The 20,207-nt window shown below is 37.3% G+C and overlaps 1 protein-coding gene across 1 annotated transcript in view; it reads right to left on the bottom strand.

Moving 5' to 3' along the window:
- The window catches only part of EPC1 (enhancer of polycomb homolog 1), a 100,942-nt gene that overhangs the window by 33,803 nt on the left and 46,932 nt on the right, over positions 1 to 20,207 (bottom strand). Inside the window, exon 2 of the mRNA XM_007942457.2 lies at positions 10,635 to 10,794. Coding sequence (XP_007940648.1) covers positions 10,635 to 10,794 — 160 coding nt within the window. The remainder of the gene's footprint in view (positions 1 to 10,634; positions 10,795 to 20,207) is intronic.

Genomic DNA, 20,207 nt, shown 5'->3' with positions numbered 1-20,207 from the left:
TTTTCACGCAAATTCTTCTGCTAGTTGGGGTTTAGTCCACTTCTATATCCTTCCCTTCAAGGCTCAGGGGTCCAGGATTATCTTCTGTGTCTGTTAATTGGTTTACTTTTTCTTTGTTAAAGAGGGTCTGTGCAGTCTTTCTGCCTAGTCCGCCACCTTGCCCGCTTCGTATTTTTAGAATCTTATTTATACATTACTTTGGCATCGTCCACTATCAAAATTTTTTTCCTTTAGATAAAATCGCATGCCAAATCATAATCATAAAGCTTAATTATTCATAAAAATGAAGCAAGCTCTCTAATATCATCTTACTTTTGCACCATCAAAACATACTTTTTACATTCTTTTGCAGATATTACATCACTGATGACAAGTCATATGCAACATATCAGGGAATTGAATTAAGACTGCAAAAGAAGATTCCTACTAATAGGTAGGAATCAGGGAGCTCAGTGTTTTTCACACATTTGTTAACAAGTATCTGAGAGTCATTTTCCTCTTGCCTCTGCAAAGATCTCTGGTGGCATAGTGCCTAAGGTATTTCACTGCTAACCAGAAGGCTGGCAGTTCAAACCCACCAGCCTCTCCTTGCAAGGAAGGTTGGGCAATCTACTTCTGTAGTGGTACCACATCGGAAACTGAACAAGGGGTCGCTATGCATCAGATCTGACTTTATGGCAGAGAGTTTGGTTTTTTGGTTCTTCAAGATCTTTTCTTTTAAAGTTGGTACAAAATCATCTAAAACCTTAAACAGGAGAACCAAATCTTGTTCAAATGTAAAATATAGAAGTCCTTGAGAAAAGCTAACACACAAGAATCTACTTTAGGATTTCATTTGACCAAGTTCTAAAAAAGAATGTTAGTCTTTGGTAGGTACATTCTAAGGAAACCACCAGGTCTGTAAAAACATCCATAGCCAACGACCTGACATGCAATTTGGAATTTGGTTTCATCTAAACTTGCAGCTTCCAACTGAACAGCTCAACATGAATTAGTGAAGATGCTAATATAATTTCATGGTCCTACAAAGAGGAGTATCTTCAGGTTTTTCTGGGTCATATTACTGAGTGTGTTTAAAGAAGAAAGCAAGGTCTAAAGAAAAACAGGCAAATGGGTCATCTCCTCTCAGTAAGTGCTGCCAATTAAAATGAGACCTAGTTAGCCAATAATTGTTAAATAACAGGAGCCATACTGTAGAAGGTGACTCCTTTAAAAATATATTCTGACAGGGAAAATCATATATGTCTGTGTGTGTGTGTATGGGAAACAAAATACAGTATAAAACTGATATATACATATAGGCAAAAATGAAGGTGATACAAAATAAATCTAAGTGAAAAAGAACACAATTCAAACCAAAAGAACCAAACCCACTGCCATCGAGTTGATTCCAACTTATAGCGACCGTATAGGACAGAGTAGAACTGCCCTATAGGGTTTCCAAAGCTCTAAAGCTTTACAGAAGCAGATTGTCTCATCTTTCTTCTGCGGAGCAGCTGGTGGGTTTGAACTACCAACCTTTTGGTTAGCAGCTCAATGTTTTAACCACCAGAGCGCCTTTATAAAATGTACACACATACGACATTTTTCTGAGTCATCTGAAGGTAAGCTAAATTCACAATGGCACTTTATTGCTAGATATGTCAGTGTGTACTGCCTAAGAATAGAGATTCTTTTATATAACCACATAACTTCATAAATTTACACTCACAATAACTTAATCTCGCACCTATATTCTAATTTTGTCAGCTGATCTAATAATGTTTTTTATAACATTTCCCTCCTCCAGTACAGGATATAGTCTAGGATCAGGTATTTCACATTTAGTTGTTCTCTTTAGCCTCCTCTAAGCTGGAACATTTCCATAGCCATTCTTTGTCTTTTAAGACAGTGAAACTGTTTGAAGAATGTATCTCTTTCCTATCTCTTATTATTAATAGCATACCCCTCACTTTGTGTTCACCTGATTTCTTCTCCTCCTCCCATTGAGAGAATGTGCACTGTTGGCTGGAAATCTGTATAGGTAAAGCTAAGTACTTGGTAAGAGTATCATATTTGGAGGCACACGATATTCATCTGTTCCTCAAAAGTGATCCTAATTTTGATCACTGATCAAGATGTTACCTGATTACTCCAACTACTGGGTGTTTTTTCTCCCTTGTAACTAATAGGCAGTTTGTGAGAAGACTTTAAGACTGTGTAGATGCAGGCACAGCCTATTATATTGCACTTTGCTTTAAGTGCTTCAAAGATACTGTGTTTTTTTTTTTCTTTCTTTTTAAACAAATTGAAGGTCTGTGACAACCCTGCATCCAGCAAGTCTATCAGCACCATATTTCCAACAGCATGTACTTACTTCATGTCACTATGTTACATTCTGGTAATTCTCAAATATTTCAAACTTTTTCTAATGTTACTGCACACTTTAATAAACTACAGTATAGTGTATGCACTGGAAAACCAAAAATTTCATGTGACTTGCTTTGCTGCAATATTCGCTTTATTGCAGTGGTGTGGAACTGAACCTGCAATATACCAAAAGTATGCCTGTATTTTGCTCCTCATCAACATTTTTTTTCTATCAACTATGCATTGATAATTCTTGCCTGATCAATTTTATTCATGATTGTTGCAAAGACGTTTTTCCAACTTCAGTACCCTCTCTACATCATACCATTCAACTCTTGGCATTCTACTATAAGCATGAGACCATTCTTCTTACCCATTCATGAATTCATTTATGTATTATCAGGTACTCACAGATTCCTACCTTTTTAGTAGACTATAGCTCATTGCACTATTTATTTCATTACTTAAACTGTCCCAGAATTAGTCCCAGGGAAACCCCCTATAAGCTGTCTCCTATGCCCTTATGGCATGTCTCCATTTTTTCTTTTTTCCTTGAGCACTTTCCGCAATTTCTGGAAATCAAGATGCTACATATATTTATATTTAGCTCCTAAAGAATTCAAGGTAACTGTGGTGTAGTAAATTACTTAGTGTGGCTTTTCTATCCATAAGTCTTTGTAAACTCCAAGGTGGGATTTTCTATGAGCAACTGAGGAGCTCCTGATTGCTGAAGTTGTCCACCTGGAGTATTTCTGTTGGGAGTGGCACAAAACAATGTTCTGGGAGGTGCCCACTCTCTCTCAAGTGCTTAGAGTTCCGATGCTATTATTGGCTAGTTTGACCACCCTGCTGAGCGGGCTCAAAAGGAGGCCTCCTAGAGGCAAAACTCTCTCTGACTGCTGGTTGAGGAAGACATGCTGCTGAAAGAGACATGTGCTCCAGAGACATGCGTTGCTGGGAAAGAGACTCAAGAGACACGCATTGCTGAGTGAGACACCGAGCGAGGGACCAGCACTGCTGGGAAAGAGACTGTGAGAGACTGTTGGCTGAGAAACGGTGGGCTGGGAGAGAGACTAAGCTTTTTTTTTTTCCTGAACTCAAATTGTAGCCTGTGGTGCTTCTCTAATAAACCCCATAATCTGTGAGCTCTGTGTGGCCACTGCAACGAATTATCAAACCCTGGAGAGAGGTGGTGGTGCTTTGGGAGGAACGGTTGGAGAAAGGACTGGAGGGAGGCAGCATGTCTAGCCTTGCAGTAATAAGCCTTGGGTTACTGCTGGTAACCCTGTCTTCCTCTTGTGGGATTAGAGGTCAAGAACATGTGGCCTCCTTGCCGTTTTTGTAGTAACGTACCTTTCATAAGTAATTTACTAAATCACCTAGCAGTCAAGATTCAATTTTACTTTTGAAGAAATTAACAGTATACATCTACTCCTCATTTATCAACATGGTTAGGTGTCAAAGACCAGGTTGTTATGTGAAAATTGGCATTATGTGAAAATGGGGGATGATCAGATCAGATCATAAAATGTAAAGTGATTGTATCACTACATTGCCAAAACAGTGAGAATAATGGTTTAGCCAAGTTGAAACATAACTTTAACCATCATAGCTAGCACTACTCTCACCTTGCACTTCAGCGTTTGTTACTGCCAAACATGATTATTTTTTTACTATTGTTGTAAATGCAAAATGTTGGATAACGAGATAGTTGGTAAGTGAAGAGTAGGTATAATAAGTTTTTTCCTCATTTACTGTAAAGCCAGTGCCAATGTTCAAAAAGAATTAACACTAACTTTACATAATCTCTTCCAGTAAATAGAAAAAACATTTCACATCTTCTATAATGAGGCCATTTAATGTCATTATTTAATGACATTAAAACTAGATATAACAGCACACACACACACACACACACACAAGACTACAGACCAATTACTCTAATGAACTCAGATGCAAAATTCCTCAATAAAATTTCAGCAATCTAATCCAACAATGAAGTTTCTGGGTGGCGCAAATGGTTAAAGTACTCAACTACTAACCAACAGGTTGGCAATTTAAGCCCACCCAGATACTCCCTGAAAGAAAGGCCTGACGATCTGCTTCCAACAGGTGAGAGACTTGAAAATCCTATGGAGTGCTTTACTCTGCACAGGTGGGGTCTGCATAAGTGGGAACTGATTCAATAGCAAACAGTGTTATTGGTAATTCAACATATATGAAACAAGTAATATACCATGACTAAGCTCTGGTAGCATAGAGCCTAAGGCATTTGACTGCTAACCAGAAGGCTGGTGGTTCAAACCCACAAGCCACTCCTTGGAAGGAAGGTTGGGCAATCTACTTCTGTAGTGACACTGCCCCGGAAACCCAAGGAGGGGTTGGTATGAGTCGGGTCCAACTTGATGGCACATAACAACAAGAAGAAGAAGAAGCAGAATTTCTTCCAGCTATGCAAGGCTGATTCAGTATTTGAAAATCAATCAATGTAACCTGCTATATCAACTAGCTGAAAAAAAATCATATACTCATATCCAATGATACAGAAAAAACATCTGACAAAATTTAGTACCCATTCTAAACTTTCTAAACCTCATAAAAAGCATTTACAGAAAATCTACATCTAACATTATACTTAAGGGTGAAAGACTAGGAACAAGGCAAGGATATCTGCTCTTACCATTCTTTAACACAGTATTGGAAATTCTAGCCACTGCAATAAAGCAAGTTAAACAAACTGTTATTGTTGAGTGCCTTCAGGTCCATTCCAACTCACAGTGAGCCCATATGACAGAGCAGAACTGCCCCACAGGGTTTCTTGGCCATAATCTTTATAGAAGCAGACTGCCAGGTCCTTTTCCTACAGAGCTTTTGGGTAGGTTTGAACCACCAACCTTTCTGTTAGCAACTGAGTGCTTAACCATTACCAGGGCTCCTTAAAACAAATTACAAACAAAAGTTAAGGGCATATAGTTTGGAAAAGAAGAAATAAAATTGTCTCTATTTGCAGTCAACAATATCAATGTCTATAGAGAAAACACCTTTTAGAATAAGCAAATTTTGTAAGCTCACAGGTTATTAGGTTAACATGTAAAATTCAACTGCATTTCTATATACTGACAGCAAGCACCTGGAAACCAAAATGAAAAACACGATACCATTTTCAATTGCTCCAAAGAAAATGAAACACTCAGATATAAACCTTCAAGGCTTATATGAGGAAAATTATAAAGTGTCAATAAAGAATATTAAAGATCTAAATACCTGAAAAGTCATACCACGTTCACGGATTCGAAGATTCAACAGAGTAAAAACATCAATTATCCCTAAAGTGATCTATAATTTTAATGCTATTTCTATGAAAAATCTCAGCAAGCTCATTTGTAGATACAGACAAGCTTAGACAAGCTTATTTTAAAATTGAAAGGAACTAGAATATCCAAAAAATTCTGAAAATAATAAAGTAGGAGGAATCACCCTTCCCAATGTTAAGGATTAACATACAGCTTTACAAGATCAACAGAATATAAGAGAGACCTCAGAAATAGATCCACACAAATATGGTCCAATGATTTTTGACCAAGATACAAAAGCAGTTAAATGGAAGAAGGACAGTATTTTTAGTAATTGGTGTTGGAGCAATTAAACAACAAGTGGAAAAAAAAAAAAAGAAGAAGAAGAAGAACAACCTTGACCTAAACTTCACATCTTACAATCAACTCAAAATCAGTCACAAATTTAAACGTAAAAGGTAAAACTATAAAGCTTCTAGAAAAGAACACAGGAGAAAATCGTTGAGAACTAGTACTAGGCAAAGAATTTTATCAAGAGCACTATCTATTAACATAAAAAAATTGATAAATTAAACCTCATCAAAATGAGGTATTTTGCTTTGTGAAAGCTCTATTAAAAGGATGAAAAGATAACTTACAGACCAGGAGAGAGTATTTGTAAATCAGTATCTGACAAAGGCTTTATGTCTATAATATATATTAAAAAACTTTCAAAAACAACATTAAAAACCAAACAATCCAATGAGAAAATGGGCAAAAGATAATGTACAATCATTTCACCAAAGAGGATATAGAGATGGCAAATAAACACATGAAAAAAATGCTGAACTTCATTAGCCATTAGAGAAATGCAAATGATAATGGCTAAAATGAAAAGTAGTGATAACACCAAATGCTGGCAAAGATACAGAGAAACTGGATCACACATACATTGCTGGTGGGAATGTAAAATGGTAAAGTTACCCTGGGAAGTAGTTTGGCAACTACTGTCAAAACTAAGAACAGACTTATAATATGACCCAGCAATTACCCTCATGGATATTTATCGCAGAGAAATAAAAACTTATGTTCACATAAAAACCTTACACATTTTTCATAGCAGCTTTATTTGTAATAACAGCCAAAATGTGGAAACTTCCTAATGTCCTCCAATGGATGAATAGCTAAGCTGTGGTGCATCCATACCATGGACTACTGTTGTTATAGTCTCACAGAACCCCATGTAATACTAACTCAGCAGTAAAAAAAGACCAATCTCAAAAAGTTACAAACTGGATGCTTCTACTTTTGCAACATTCATGAAATAATATAATCATAAAGATGAAGAAGAGATTAGAGGTTTCCAGGGTTATAGACTGGGGATAGGGGGTGGGGGTGGGATGGGATAGGATGGTTGTGGCTAAAAAGAAGTACTAAGAGGAAGTTTTGTGGTGATGGAAATTTTAGTTTCTTGATTGTGGTGGCTAATCACCTTGTGATACAATAGGATACAGCTACATATACACACAAGTGCGGGCATAATTAGTGAAATCTGAATAAACTCATATGTTTTGTACCAATGACAATTTCTTGGTTTTGGTATTATACTATAGTTGTACAAGAGGTTAACAGCAGAGGAGCCTGAGGACAGTATACATGGGGCTTTTCTGTATATTTCTTTGCAATTTTCTGTGAATCTGTAGTTTTTAAAAATAGGTTAAAAAAATTCAATGTTAGCTAACACTCATTTAACAGCATTGTCTTTATTAATATTCCAAATGCATATACATCTTTCCAAATGCTGCTGGAAAGATACATCAAATTTGTAGTGAATAAAATCTCACCCCACCAAGTAAATTACGTTTTGCTGCAATTTTATTACTTGATTTCAATATTTTAAGACTTGTTTCAATGAATTACTTTTATTATTATTTTATCACAATATCAGCAATGTCAAGTACTTTTTTCAATATAGTATACCTTTTCACAATCTGATTCACTAATTATCAGCAAAGTGTGCTTTGTGCATTTTGATCACCAGAAAGCAGTTAATGTGTAAAACATGGACTCACAATTATTTTCTTTGACTAAAGATAATATAGGAGCTTTGGTAGCGTAGTGCTTAAGGCACTTGACTGCTAACCAGAAGGCTGGCGGTTCAAACCCACCAGTCACTCGTCCGAAGGTTGGGCAATCTACTTCTGTAGAGATACTGCCTCGGAAACCCAAGGAGGGGTCACTATGAGTCGGGTCTGACTCCACGGCACATAACAACAAAGATAATATAAATTCATTAGTTTAATTTTATCTTACTCAATCTTGCTTTAACCTAAAAGTATGCACTTACAAGGTAGCATAGCTTGTGGCTACGGAATAGAAGTGGACCTAATTGACATACGTTTTTGTTATGTGCTGTCGAGTTGGACCCGACTCATAATGACCCCTCCTTGGGTTTCCGAGGTGGTATCACTACAGAAGTAGATTGCCCAACCTTCCTTCCAAGGAGTAGCTGGTGGATTTGAACTGCCAGCCTTCTGGTTAGCAGTCAAGTGCCTTAGATACTACATATGTGTTGTTGTTGTTGTTTGCTGTGGAGTTGGCCCCGACTCATAGCGACCCCTCCTTGGGTTTCCGAGACAGTATCACTACGGAAGTAGGATTGCCCAACCTTCCTTCCGAGGAGTGGCTGGTGGGTTTGAACCGCCAGCCTTCTGGTTAGCAGTCAAATGCTTTAGGCACTATGCTACCAGAGCTCCTAGGGATCACATATATAGTATTCAGATCCACGCTGACGTGATTTTTCAGAGAACTACTTTTTGGAATCTATTATTTAAAAATTTGTTTAGAATATCTATATCTATTTCTTGTATGTAATTAAATATGTGAGTGGGAAAATATATACATGCCACTTAATTGGTTCACTTACAAGTAAATTAGAGAATTATTCTAAAAGAGATCAATAAAGTTAAGTACAAATTAAAAATTAAAAAAAGTCACAAATTAAAAATACCACAGTGGTAATACAGTAATGAATAAGACCCAACACATCTTGTTTTAAAGTCGTGAACTACCTGGGGATTGGGAATGAAATACATTATCTAAAGTCTACAGATTCTCAGTTGTTCATACTATATGTGTTGTTGTTGTTATGTGCCATCAAGTCGGATCCGACTCATAGTGACCCCTCCTTGGGTTTCCAAGGCAGTATCACTACGGAAGTAGATTGTCCCATCTTCCTTCCGAGGAGTGGCTGGTGGATTTAAACTGCCAGCCTTCTGGTTAGCAGTCAAATGCCTTAGGCACTACGCCACCAGAGCTCCCAGGAAAAGATTATATACTATATGTAAGAGATATCAAAAGATTATTTCTAATAAGAATCTTGTCACTATCAACAGAAGTTCCTAGTTAGAAAACTAAATTTAAAAATACAGCAACACTTTCCTAGTAGGAAAACAGATCAAAAACAACCAACCGCAACCAATGCCGTGGAGTCAGATCTGACTCATAGCAACACCCCTCCTTGGGTTTCCAAGGCATATCACTATGGAAGTAGATGCCCAACCTTCCTTCTGGGGAGTGGCTGGTGGATTTAAACCGCCAGCCTTCTGGTTAGCAGTCAAATGCCTTAGGCACTACGCCACCAGAGCTCCCAGGAAAAGATTAAGGGTCGGCATATCATGGCCCATAGGCCAAATCTAGCCTGTCATCTGTTTTTGTCAATGAAATTTTACTGGAATACAGCCATGCCCCACCCCCCCGCTTTTTTTTTTTTTTAAGTATATGCCTACATTTTAATTTTTTTAAATTGTGATTTGGGTGAAAGTTTACAGAGCAAACTCACTTTCCATACAGCAGCTCACATACACTTTGTCTCATGACACTGACTACAATTACCACAATGCAACAGCTCCCCTCCCACTTCCTCTCCATAGTTACCTCTTCCCTGTGTCCTTCCCTCCATGAGCTCCTTCCCTGTAAACTGCATACACAGTCCTATTCTCCCATGATTTTTCTTTCTAAGGAGTGTATCTACCTAATGTAAATGTTGAGCTCATATGCCTGTCTTCTGTTTGGCTGAAAGTCACAGAAGTAGGTTCAATTCCAGACTTGAAGGGCAGCTAGGGGCCATGGTCTTAGGGGTTCCATCAGGCTCTATCAGACCAGCAAACTTGGTCCCTTTTTTTGTTGTTTTTAAAAGATTTTGAGTTTTGTTCCACATTGTTCTTTCACTCTATCCAGGATTTCCTACAGAGATCCCCCTCCAAGTGGTTGACAGTGGTAGCCGGGCACCATCTAGTTCTTCTGGTCTCATAGGTGTATGAGTGAGGATCACCTGGTGTACCAGTCACTTGGACTAATTGTTTCCATGAGTCTTTGGTTTTCTTCACTCTTCTTTGTTCTGGACAAGGTGAGACCCATTGTTGTATCTAGATGGCCACTTGCAAGCTTTTAAGATCCCAGTTGCTACTTGCCAAAGTAGGATGTGGAATAATGTTTTGTGTAGTATGTTATACCAATTGAGCTTGATGTCTGTCCCCTGTGACTATGGTCCTGAGCCCACAGGTCCAACTACTCTGTATATGCCTGCTTTTATACTACAATAGCAAAGCTAAATAGTTGAATAGCAACTGAATTATCTTTAAAGCCTAGAATAATATTTACTATCTGACCCTTTATAGAAAAATTCTGATGACCTCTGATTTATAATACAAAATTCTTTAACACTGTATTACTATTTCTGAAGGGAAACAAGAAAACAAAATCAAACCACCACTTCTTTATCTGAGGCACAGGATTTATCCTATTTGTCTAATGCAACGTTAAGAGCCTATGTTGGAATTAAACTAAAATCTAGGATGATAAATGCTGCTTTTATGCTCAAACAAGCATCACTTTACAAGTTGAAAATGGGCTCAAGCTAACGCTGGTTAATGACACAGGTAAAGAAAGTAGCTGTCAAGAGTTACATAAGACAATAAATGTAAAAAATACAATTAAAAAGTAATTACTTACGCTGTATGTGAATGAGCTGCTTTGGCATCTTAAATTCCCCAGGATATATAGATTCATAGTAAGCAATATTACTTTCTGCTTCTGGGACTGGTATAACCATATTATCCCTCTTCTCGCCATATACTTGCTGTGCTGAAATAGCCCGCTGAAGATGATGTTCCTAAAAAGAGAAGATAATAGGCAACTTTATATAATAACAGAGAGGAAATAGAACGTACAAACTTACAAAGTTTTTTGTATATTTGTTTCTTAAACAGAGGAATTTTAGTAGGTTTTGAAATGGTATTAACAATACAGCTAGGAGTAAAACATTTTAACTAGGTGTGAGATTTTGTTAGAAATACGGAATATTTACTCAATTTAAGAAAAGTTATACATCAAAATTGACAAATTACACAGAAATTCCAAAAAGCTGACTAAAACTGTTAAAGTTCACATTTTGTGAGATTCCAAGAAAAAGGGTTAACACATTTGAACTTAATTTATGAAGTCATTCAGACTACATTATATTCTATGTTGTTGTTGTTGTTATGTGCCATTGAGTTGGACCCGACTCATAGCAACCCCTCCTTGGGTTGCCGAGGCGTTATCACTACAGAAGTAGATTGCCCCAACTTCCTTCCGAGGAGTGGCTGGTGGGTTTGAACCACCAGCCTTCTGGTTAGCAGTTAAATGCCTTAGGCACTATACTACCAGAGCTCCTATTATATTCTATACTATATTGTATTCTAATTTATTCATACAGTGCTTTGTAAGTTTAGAAAGTACTTTCATACAAATCTACTAATATGAGCTATTTATTTGTTTTATTGTGACTTGGAAGTTTACAGAGCAAATGAATTTTCCATACTGCAGTTCATACATTTTGTTTTATGACATTGCCTGTAATCTGCATAATGTAACAGTTTTCTTCCTACTTCCTCCCGGTGGTTACCTTTTCCCTGAGTCCTTCTTTCCTATGCATTCCTGCCCTCTGAGTTGTCTCACTGTGCAAATACTGCCCTTCTGATCTCCCATGATTTATTGTTCTAAGGAGTGTACCTATCAGATGTAAATGTTCACCATGTATGCCAATCTATTTTTTAGCTGGAAGCCACAGGATAGGGTTCAATTTCAGGCCAGAAGAGTGACTAGGGGTCAACAGTCTTGGAGGTTCGACCAGTTTCTGTAAGACCAATAAGCCTGGTCTTTTTTATAATTTTGAGTTTTGTTCCATATTTTTCTCCCACTCTATCCGGGATCTTCTGCATTGATCCCTTTCTGAGTGACAGACAGTGGTAGCCAGGCACCATCTAGTTCTTCTGGTCTCAAGAGTCATGTAGACTGAGGTTCACATGGTCCACTAATCCCCTGGATTAATTGTTTCCAAGTGTTTATGGTTTTCTTCATTCTTCTTTACCCTGATCAGGGAGAGGCCCATTGTTGCATCTAGATGGCTGGTTGCAAGCTTTTGAGACTCCAGTTGCTATTCACCAAAGTAGGATGTAGAACAATGTTTTTGTGTAGTATGTTAATGCCAATTAAGCTTGATAGCCAACCAGCCTGAGGTAGTGAGTTGTTTGACTTGTGGGCTTGGGACCATGGTCATCAGGGACAACAAGTTTAATAAGCTCTTTTCAAAGAACAATAAATATTATCTTCATTTTTACTTCAAATTGACAGATTCAAACCCTTTGGTCTCAAGTAATAATTTTTCTTATGAATTTCCAGAAACCTTTCTGAGTAATAATACAGTACTCAGGCTCTCTAGATTAGATTCCAACTCCAACACAGTGATGTAACTTTCTGGCAAGAGGTTTCATTCTTCTAATTTAAATATGTTCTTCCACTAAGAGAAAAACAGACTCTATTATAGAGTTGGTCAGAGAGTTAAGACAAATGTGCACAAAATGTTTAGTATAATGCCTGGCATATAAACCAAACCAAACTCACTGCCACGAAGTTGATTTGAACTCATAGCAACATTATATAGGACAGTGTAGAACTGCCTCACAGGGATTAAAAGGCTATAAATCTTTATGGAAGCAGATGGCCTCATCTTTCTGCCAAGGAGTGACTAATGGGTTTGAATGGCCAACCTTTCGTTTAGCAGCCAAATGCCTTAACCACTGCACCACCAGAGCTTCTCTGGCATATAAAGGATGCCTAAATTAAAATTTTTCACTAGTCAGTGATACCAACAGCCACTATAAAAGTGCCTGTTCTTATCCAGCTCTATCGATGATAAATTTCGATATACATTAAATTTATGATAATTTAAAAAGTACTTACTGACTTTAAAGTCATGATTTTAAAATATTCAAACAGTATGAAAATGAAAAGTTCTAGTCCTCATTGGTAGCCTGTTAGAAATGTATATATTTTTTCTGAATATTTTTATGCACATCAAACATATACAAGTTTTTTGTTCAATTCTTAGATAGGAGACAACATGCAGAGTTTTACTCTTAACTTTGGTTCACACAGTATATCCTGCAGATCTTTCCGTTATTTCTACTATACTCTAATAGCTGCATTGCATTTCACAATAGAGATAGATGTAGCATAACTTATTTAACCAGTCACTAACTGATTGGGAGCTCTGGTGGCATAGTGCCTAAGGCATTTGACTGCTAATCAGACTTGGTGGCTCAAACTCACCAGCCACTCCCTGGAAGGAAGACTGGGCAATCTACTTCGGTAGAGATACTGCCTTGGAAACCCAAGGAGGGGTCGCTATGAGTCGAATGGTTTCCACGGCAGTGAGTTTTTTTTTTTTTTTAACTGATAGGGAGAAAAACAAACAAACAAATCTTGGAAACTTAAATGCCTATGCTTCAAATGCTCCAAACACCACCCTTGTACTATATATATACACGTAGACATCTTTTAGACTTATAAAAATACCTGTAGGACTACAAACAGGAGTGCTCAAAGAGTGAAGAGAACATGACATATATACCATCTAGGAGTATTTTCTCAAAATAAAGAGAGTACTAATTTTTCTTTTAATTGTGATTTGAGTGAAAGCTTACACAGCAAACTAGTTTTCCATTCAACAACATATACACATTTTGTTTTGTGGCATTCACTGCAATCCTCACAATGAGACAGCACTCTTCCCACTTCTCTGTGTTTACCATTTTCATTCATCCTTCTTCCTTATCCCTTCCTGCCTTCTTAGGTTTATCCTGGGCAAATGTTGCCCTTTTGATCTCATATGGTTGATTGTTCTAATAAGTGTATATCTTCCTGGCATTACTGTTCAACGTATGGAACTGTCTATAGTTTGGCTTAAAAGTGACCCACACGGCTGAGTTCAGTTCTTGGCTTGAAGGGTATCTAGGGCTAAGTCTCAGATGTTCTACCAGTAACCATCACACCAGTAAGCCTTTTTTTTTAAAATGACTTTGAGTTTTGTTCTACATTTTTCACCCACTCTATCCAGGACCTCCTATTGTGATCCTTTTCAGAGTGGTTGGCAGTGGTAACTGGGCACCATCTAGTTCTTGTGTTCTCAGGGCTGTAGAAACTGGGGTTCACATGGTCTGTTACTCCTTTGGACTAATTGTTTCCTTGCATCTTTGATTTTCTGTACTCTTCTTTGCTCCTGGTGGGGAGAGACCCCCTTAGATGGTCACTCATAAGCTTTTAAGACCTCAGTTGCTACTCATCAAAAATAGGATGCAGAACACTGTTTTTGTGGTCTATGTTATGCCAATTGACCTTAGTGTCCCCTGAGACTATAGTCCTGAGTCCCTTGCCCAGTAGTGACTCATTCCCTCAAGGTGTTTGGTTATGACTAAGTTTTAATAACTCTGCCCCCTACATGTTCTATTATATTCATGGATATATCTGTAGCACTTATAAATACATATGTAGAAACATCCTCTGTCAACACATATATATTCATAGGTATAGTCCCATTCATTTTCCCACCCCTGTTCACTTTGAGTGTCTATGTATCCACTTGTGCTCCTCCCAGTGTATTTTCCTCTGCCTTGATTATTTTGTGTTGACCTCTCCCTTATTCTAAATTGCCTTTCCATTCACATAAATTAACGTGTGTCTACCCTTTAGTTAGTGCTTTATCCTCCCATCCTTCCCATCACTGGTAACCTTCAAATTATTCTTTCTGTGTATAGATCTTTCTCTTGACTTTTTACAATAGTAGTCTCATAAATATTTCTCGTTTTGTTATTGTCTAATTTCACTCAGCATAACATTCTCTAGGTTCATCCATGTTATGAACAGTTTTGCAGATTCACTGTTATTCTTTAGAGTTGTGAAGCATTCCATTTTACGTACATACCACACTTTGTTTATTCATTCATCCACTGATAGACACTTAGGTTGTTTCCATCTTTTTGCTATTGTTGAGTAATGCTGTGGTGAACATGTCTGTGCATCCACCTGTTTGTGTCAGCTCTTACCTCTCCAGGATATACATTTAGTGGTGGGATTGCTAAGGAGCTCTGGTGGGTTAGTAGTTAAAGCATTTGGCTGCTAACCGGAAAAATAAAATAAAAGTCAGCAGTTCAAACCCAGAAGCCGATTCTTGGGGGAAAGATGAGATGGTCTGCTTCTGTAAAGATTTACAGCCTTGGAAACTCTTTGGGGCAGCTCTACTCTGTTCTAAAAGGTCACTAGGAGTTGGAAACAACTCATTGGCAGGTTAGTGGGATTGCTGGTATTTCTATTTCCAATTTTAAAAGAAGCACCATGCCATTTTCCACAGTGGTTGTACCATTTTATAGTCCCACTAGCAGTGTTATGAGACAGTTACAGTCTCTCCATACCCTTGCCAGCATCTGTTGTTTTCTTTTTTTTGGACTTTGCTATTACTGCTGGTGTGAGATATCTCATTGTTGTTTTGATTTGCCATCTCTCTAATGGCTATTGGGGAGCTCTGGTGACATAGTACCTAAGGTATCTGACTGCTAACCAGAAGGCTGGTGGTTTAAACTCACCAGCCACTCCTCAGAAGGAAGGCTGGGCAATCTACTTCCATAGTGATACCGCCTCAGAAACCCAGAAGGGATCACTATGAGTCAGGTCCAACTCGACGGCATATAACAACAACAATGGATAATGAAGGAGCTCTGGTGGTGTAGTGTCTAAGGCATTTGACTGCTAACAAGAAGGCTGGTGGTTCAAACCCACCAGCCACACCGTGGAAGACTGGGCAATCTACTTCCATGAAGATTTACCTCGGAAAGCCAAAGGGGGTTGTTATGAGTTGGAATTGACTCAATGGCAGTGAGATTTTTTTTGTAATGGCTAATAACTGCAAGCATTTCAAGTGTCCCTGAATGTCTTCTTTGGTTAAGTGTCTATTCATGTCCTCTGCCCAATTTTTAAATGAATTGTCTTTTTGTTGTTGAAATGTTGGAAGTTTCTATAAATTTTGAAGATTAGTCCCTTGTGCAATATCTCATTGCCAAAACTTCTTTCCAGTCTGTAGGTTCTCTTTTTACTCTGTTGGTGAAGTCTTTTGATGCACACAGATGTTAATTTTCAGGAGGTACCAGTTATCTAGTTTGTCTTCTGCACTTTGTGCATTTTCAGTTATGTTTGATAATACATTTATGTCACATATTATAGCCTCTAATTTTGCCCATTTTTTTCTTTGACGATCTTTATGGTTTTAGATTTTGCATTCAGGTTCTTGCTCCATCTTAATTTTGTATGTGGTGAGAGATAAGGGTCCTGTTTCATTTTTCTCCATGATTTCCTTTTTAGAGATCTTTGTTAGTGTAGAGGAATCCAACTGATTTTTGAATGTTTAATTTGCAGCTTGTTGCTTTGCTGAATCTTTGTATTAGTGTTCCTGTTGAGTCTCTAGGATTTTCTATGTATAGGATCATATCATTTGCAAATATAGTTTTACTTCTTCTTTGCCAATTTTGATGGTTTTTATTTTCCCTTTCTTGCTCTACTGCTCTACTTATGACTTCCAATAAAATACTGAATAGGAGTGGTGATCAAAGACATTGTTGTCTGGTTCCCATTTGCAAGCGGAATGTTTTCAGTCTCTCTCCACTGAGAATAACGTTGACCACTGGTTTTGTGCATATGCCCTTAATAGTGTGCAGCAATTATTTCTCTTCCTTTTCTATTTTGCTGAGCATTATTTTAAATTAAGAATCAGTATTTTTTCGCTGCATTTCTTTTTCTTATTAAGTACTTGGGTTATTTCCTTCTTAATTCTAAGGAAATTGGTCTTATGTAATAAATTTTACAAATATTTTCCTTTTTTTAAAATATTAGTTAGAGCATAGATTATCTTTGCAATACAGTAAAGTTCTATTAGTCAAATTTATCTTTTCCTTTATGGTTTTGTTATGCTTATTACAGGTATAAATTGTACAGTCCTAATTAGGATGTGTTTTTTTAAAAAAAACAAAACAAAACATTATTTTCTATAATTCAATGTGATCTTTGATTCTAAGCCCTAAGGCTGCCTAATGGTTCCTGGGAGCTGGTATAACTGAGTATATGTATGTGGGGAGGATGGAGTAACTGACTGAAGGCTGTGTATCTTTTTATACTTAAGTACACTTTATTGTAGTTTTTACTAATCCTTAATGTACATCGACACAGGCTCTGAGAACCCTTCTTCACAATCCCAACCTGGAAGTTAGTCACATGTACACTTTTCCTACTCTCAGATATCCTCCAATGTCAAGGGAAATTTTCTTTGATTTACCTTCTCTCTCTTCCCTATAAGGCCCTTTAATCTTAGTTTGCATTTAGTTCCCAACTCAGAGCTCTTAATCTATCTTTTCTGTGTGGGTGAACATGTAAGAGAAAAGGTTTATTTTCTGTCATCCTCTTGCAAATCTGTCATGTGTCACTCCTAGTGATACCTTTAGAACACAGCATTCAAGAATTTCTTGGTTTTGTTTTACCAGTTCTTTCTGCCACCTAGTGTAAAGGAGAGTTGGTTATAGGTGTGAAAGGAACATGCCAGTATCTGATATTATTAGTCTAACAAAAAAGGAATACTTCACTTATTACCCTATCATTCCTTCATCACTCCTCTTTTTCATGGGGAAAAAAAAATTCACTTTTGTTTTTCTCCTACTAATATAGTTTTTTTTTAAGTATCTGAACAATTTTTTTTGGGGGGGGGATAGTGTGTCTATTTCCCCAAATGGCAAGCTATCTATCTTAATGTCATAGATAAAATAATACATCTTCCTCCTCCTCAAGATTAAAAATGCTCCCTTTATCTTATAATAAAGTTCTCTTAGCACTTAGAAGTTATTCCAAGCTTTCGTTCTTTTTTTTTCTCCTGTTCAACTGTCTCTTGTGCCAGTATTTAATGTGCTTTAAACAGATATTATTTAGTAAGGAAATTTTCCCATCATAATTCTTCTTTTTCAGAATTTTCCAATTATTTCATTTATTTTTCTGGACAAACAATAATGAAAATTAATTTTATAGGTGTGAAACAGACCCTTATAGTATCTTGATTTTTATAGGCAATATATCAATAGTATAGTGACTAAGACCATGGACTTCATAGTCAAAGAGTGCCCTGGATTTGAATGTTGACTCCACAATTTACAATCCTATGACTTGGGCCAAATTATTCATTCTCTCTTAGCAACAGTTCTATTATCTGAAAATGGGCACTATATGTCTTTCATATGTGATTAAGATAAAATGCCTGGGACATATTAAGTACCCAAAATATGGATATACAGTAGCCCATGTGTACCTTTTATTATCAGAGAAGATGAAAAGTTTTCCATATGCTTAGTTCCATTTATATTCTTTCTTGTATGAACAGCATTCTGTAGAAAGATCTTCCCTTATTTATGCTTATATCCATTTTTCCCTGTGATACCAATTTTTTTTAAATCAATTTTATAGAGAGTATTCCTTTAAAAAATTTTTTATTTGTAGTTTTAGTTGGACAAAATACTTTAATCAAGTAATTTCCTCATAGCTTCAACAGTCAAAAATATGATCTCCCTTTAATATATGGCATCGAGGTGAAGTAGCAGCCATGGTGGACAGTGGTTAAAGTGCTTAGCTCCTAACCAAGAGGTCAGTATATATACATTCCTACAGAAGAGATCTTAAAAAGGTAATTATTCCCATTATAGAGTAATTCACTAGAATCTTTTAAGACCTTGCCTGTGCATTAAAACATTGTATCTATAATTTTTCTTTTTTTTGCTGTTTTTAGCTACAGTGGTTAAAGTGCTTGGCTGCTGATAAATGGGAGGTTGAAACCCACCAGCAACTCTGTGGAAGAAAAATGTGGCAGTCTGCTTCTGTAAAGATTACAACTTTAGAAATCTTATGGGACAGTAATTCACTATAAAGGCTTGTCTAATGTTTGGATGAATGGTGATCCCTGGGGTAGATTCAGTTCCAGGCTTGCAGGATAAGGGCCATCTCTTGGGATTTCCAACAATCTCCATCTATCAAATCAGTAAGGCTAGTCTTTTTTAGGATTTTGAATTTTGTTCTGTTACTTTTCTCCCACTCTGTCCAGGATCTTCTATAGTGATTCCAATCAGAGCAGTCAGCAGTAGTGGCCAGGCACCATCTGGTTCTTCTCTTCTCAGGTTAGTGGAGGCTGTTGTTTGCATGGTCCATTAGTTCCATTAGTCCTTTGTATCGTTTCCTTGAGTCTTTGATTTTCCTCTCTCTTCTTTGCTCTGGACAGGGAGAGATCAACAGTTGCATCTTAGATGGCCGCTCGCAAGCTTTTAAGACTCCAGTCACCACTCACCACAGCAGGATGTAGAACATTGTCTTTGTGGACTATGTCATGCCAATTGACCTTAATGTCCCCTGAGATTGTGGTCCTAAGACCTCAAGCCCAATGACTCAGCCACTCAAGGTGTTTGGTTATGGCCAAGAAGTTTCCGTAACTTTGTCCCCTGTACGTTCTAATATATAGATGCATATACGTACAAATGCATATGTAGAAATATCCTCTGCCAAACTTATATATACTTGTGGGCATATTCCCACATGCCACCGTACATATATTCAGCTTGCATATCTACCCATATCCACTTGTACATTACTGTTTGCTATTACTGGCAGGATTGTGTATGTACTAGTATTAGTCATAGCTGCCTTTTACGCTTGTGTACCTCCCAGGTCTTTCTTTGCCTCGGTCATGTTGTGCTGACCTCTCCCTTACTACATACTGCCTTTCTGTTCAACCAAGTTAATACCTGTCTACTCTCTAGTTAGTGATTTTCCCTTCCTTGCCCTCCCATTGCTGATAAACACTGAAGAATGTTTCTTTCTGTGTATGTCTTTTCTTGACGTTTTATAATGATGGTCTCATATGACTAATCATATGACAGATTTCTAGAAACACACCACTTACCTAAACTAACACAGATTGATGTGGAAAAGTTGAACAGGCCCATCACAAAAGAAGAAATTGAATAGGTCATCAAAAAATTACCAACTAAAAAAAGTCCTGGCCCAGACGGTTTTACTGGAGATTTCTACAAAACATTCCGAGAAGAACTGATACCAATCCTACTCAAACTATTCCAAAACACAGAAAAGGATGGAATCCTCCCTAACTCATTTTATGAAGCAAGCATAACC

Source organism: Orycteropus afer, unplaced genomic scaffold (assembly GCF_000298275.1).
Source record: "Orycteropus afer afer isolate SDZICR_OR568_19922 unplaced genomic scaffold, OryAfe1.0 scaffold00090, whole genome shotgun sequence".
NCBI lineage: Eukaryota > Metazoa > Chordata > Mammalia > Tubulidentata > Orycteropodidae > Orycteropus > Orycteropus afer.
Note: the sequence above shows the minus strand (reverse complement) of the source record. Positions and strands in the feature narration are given on the sequence as shown.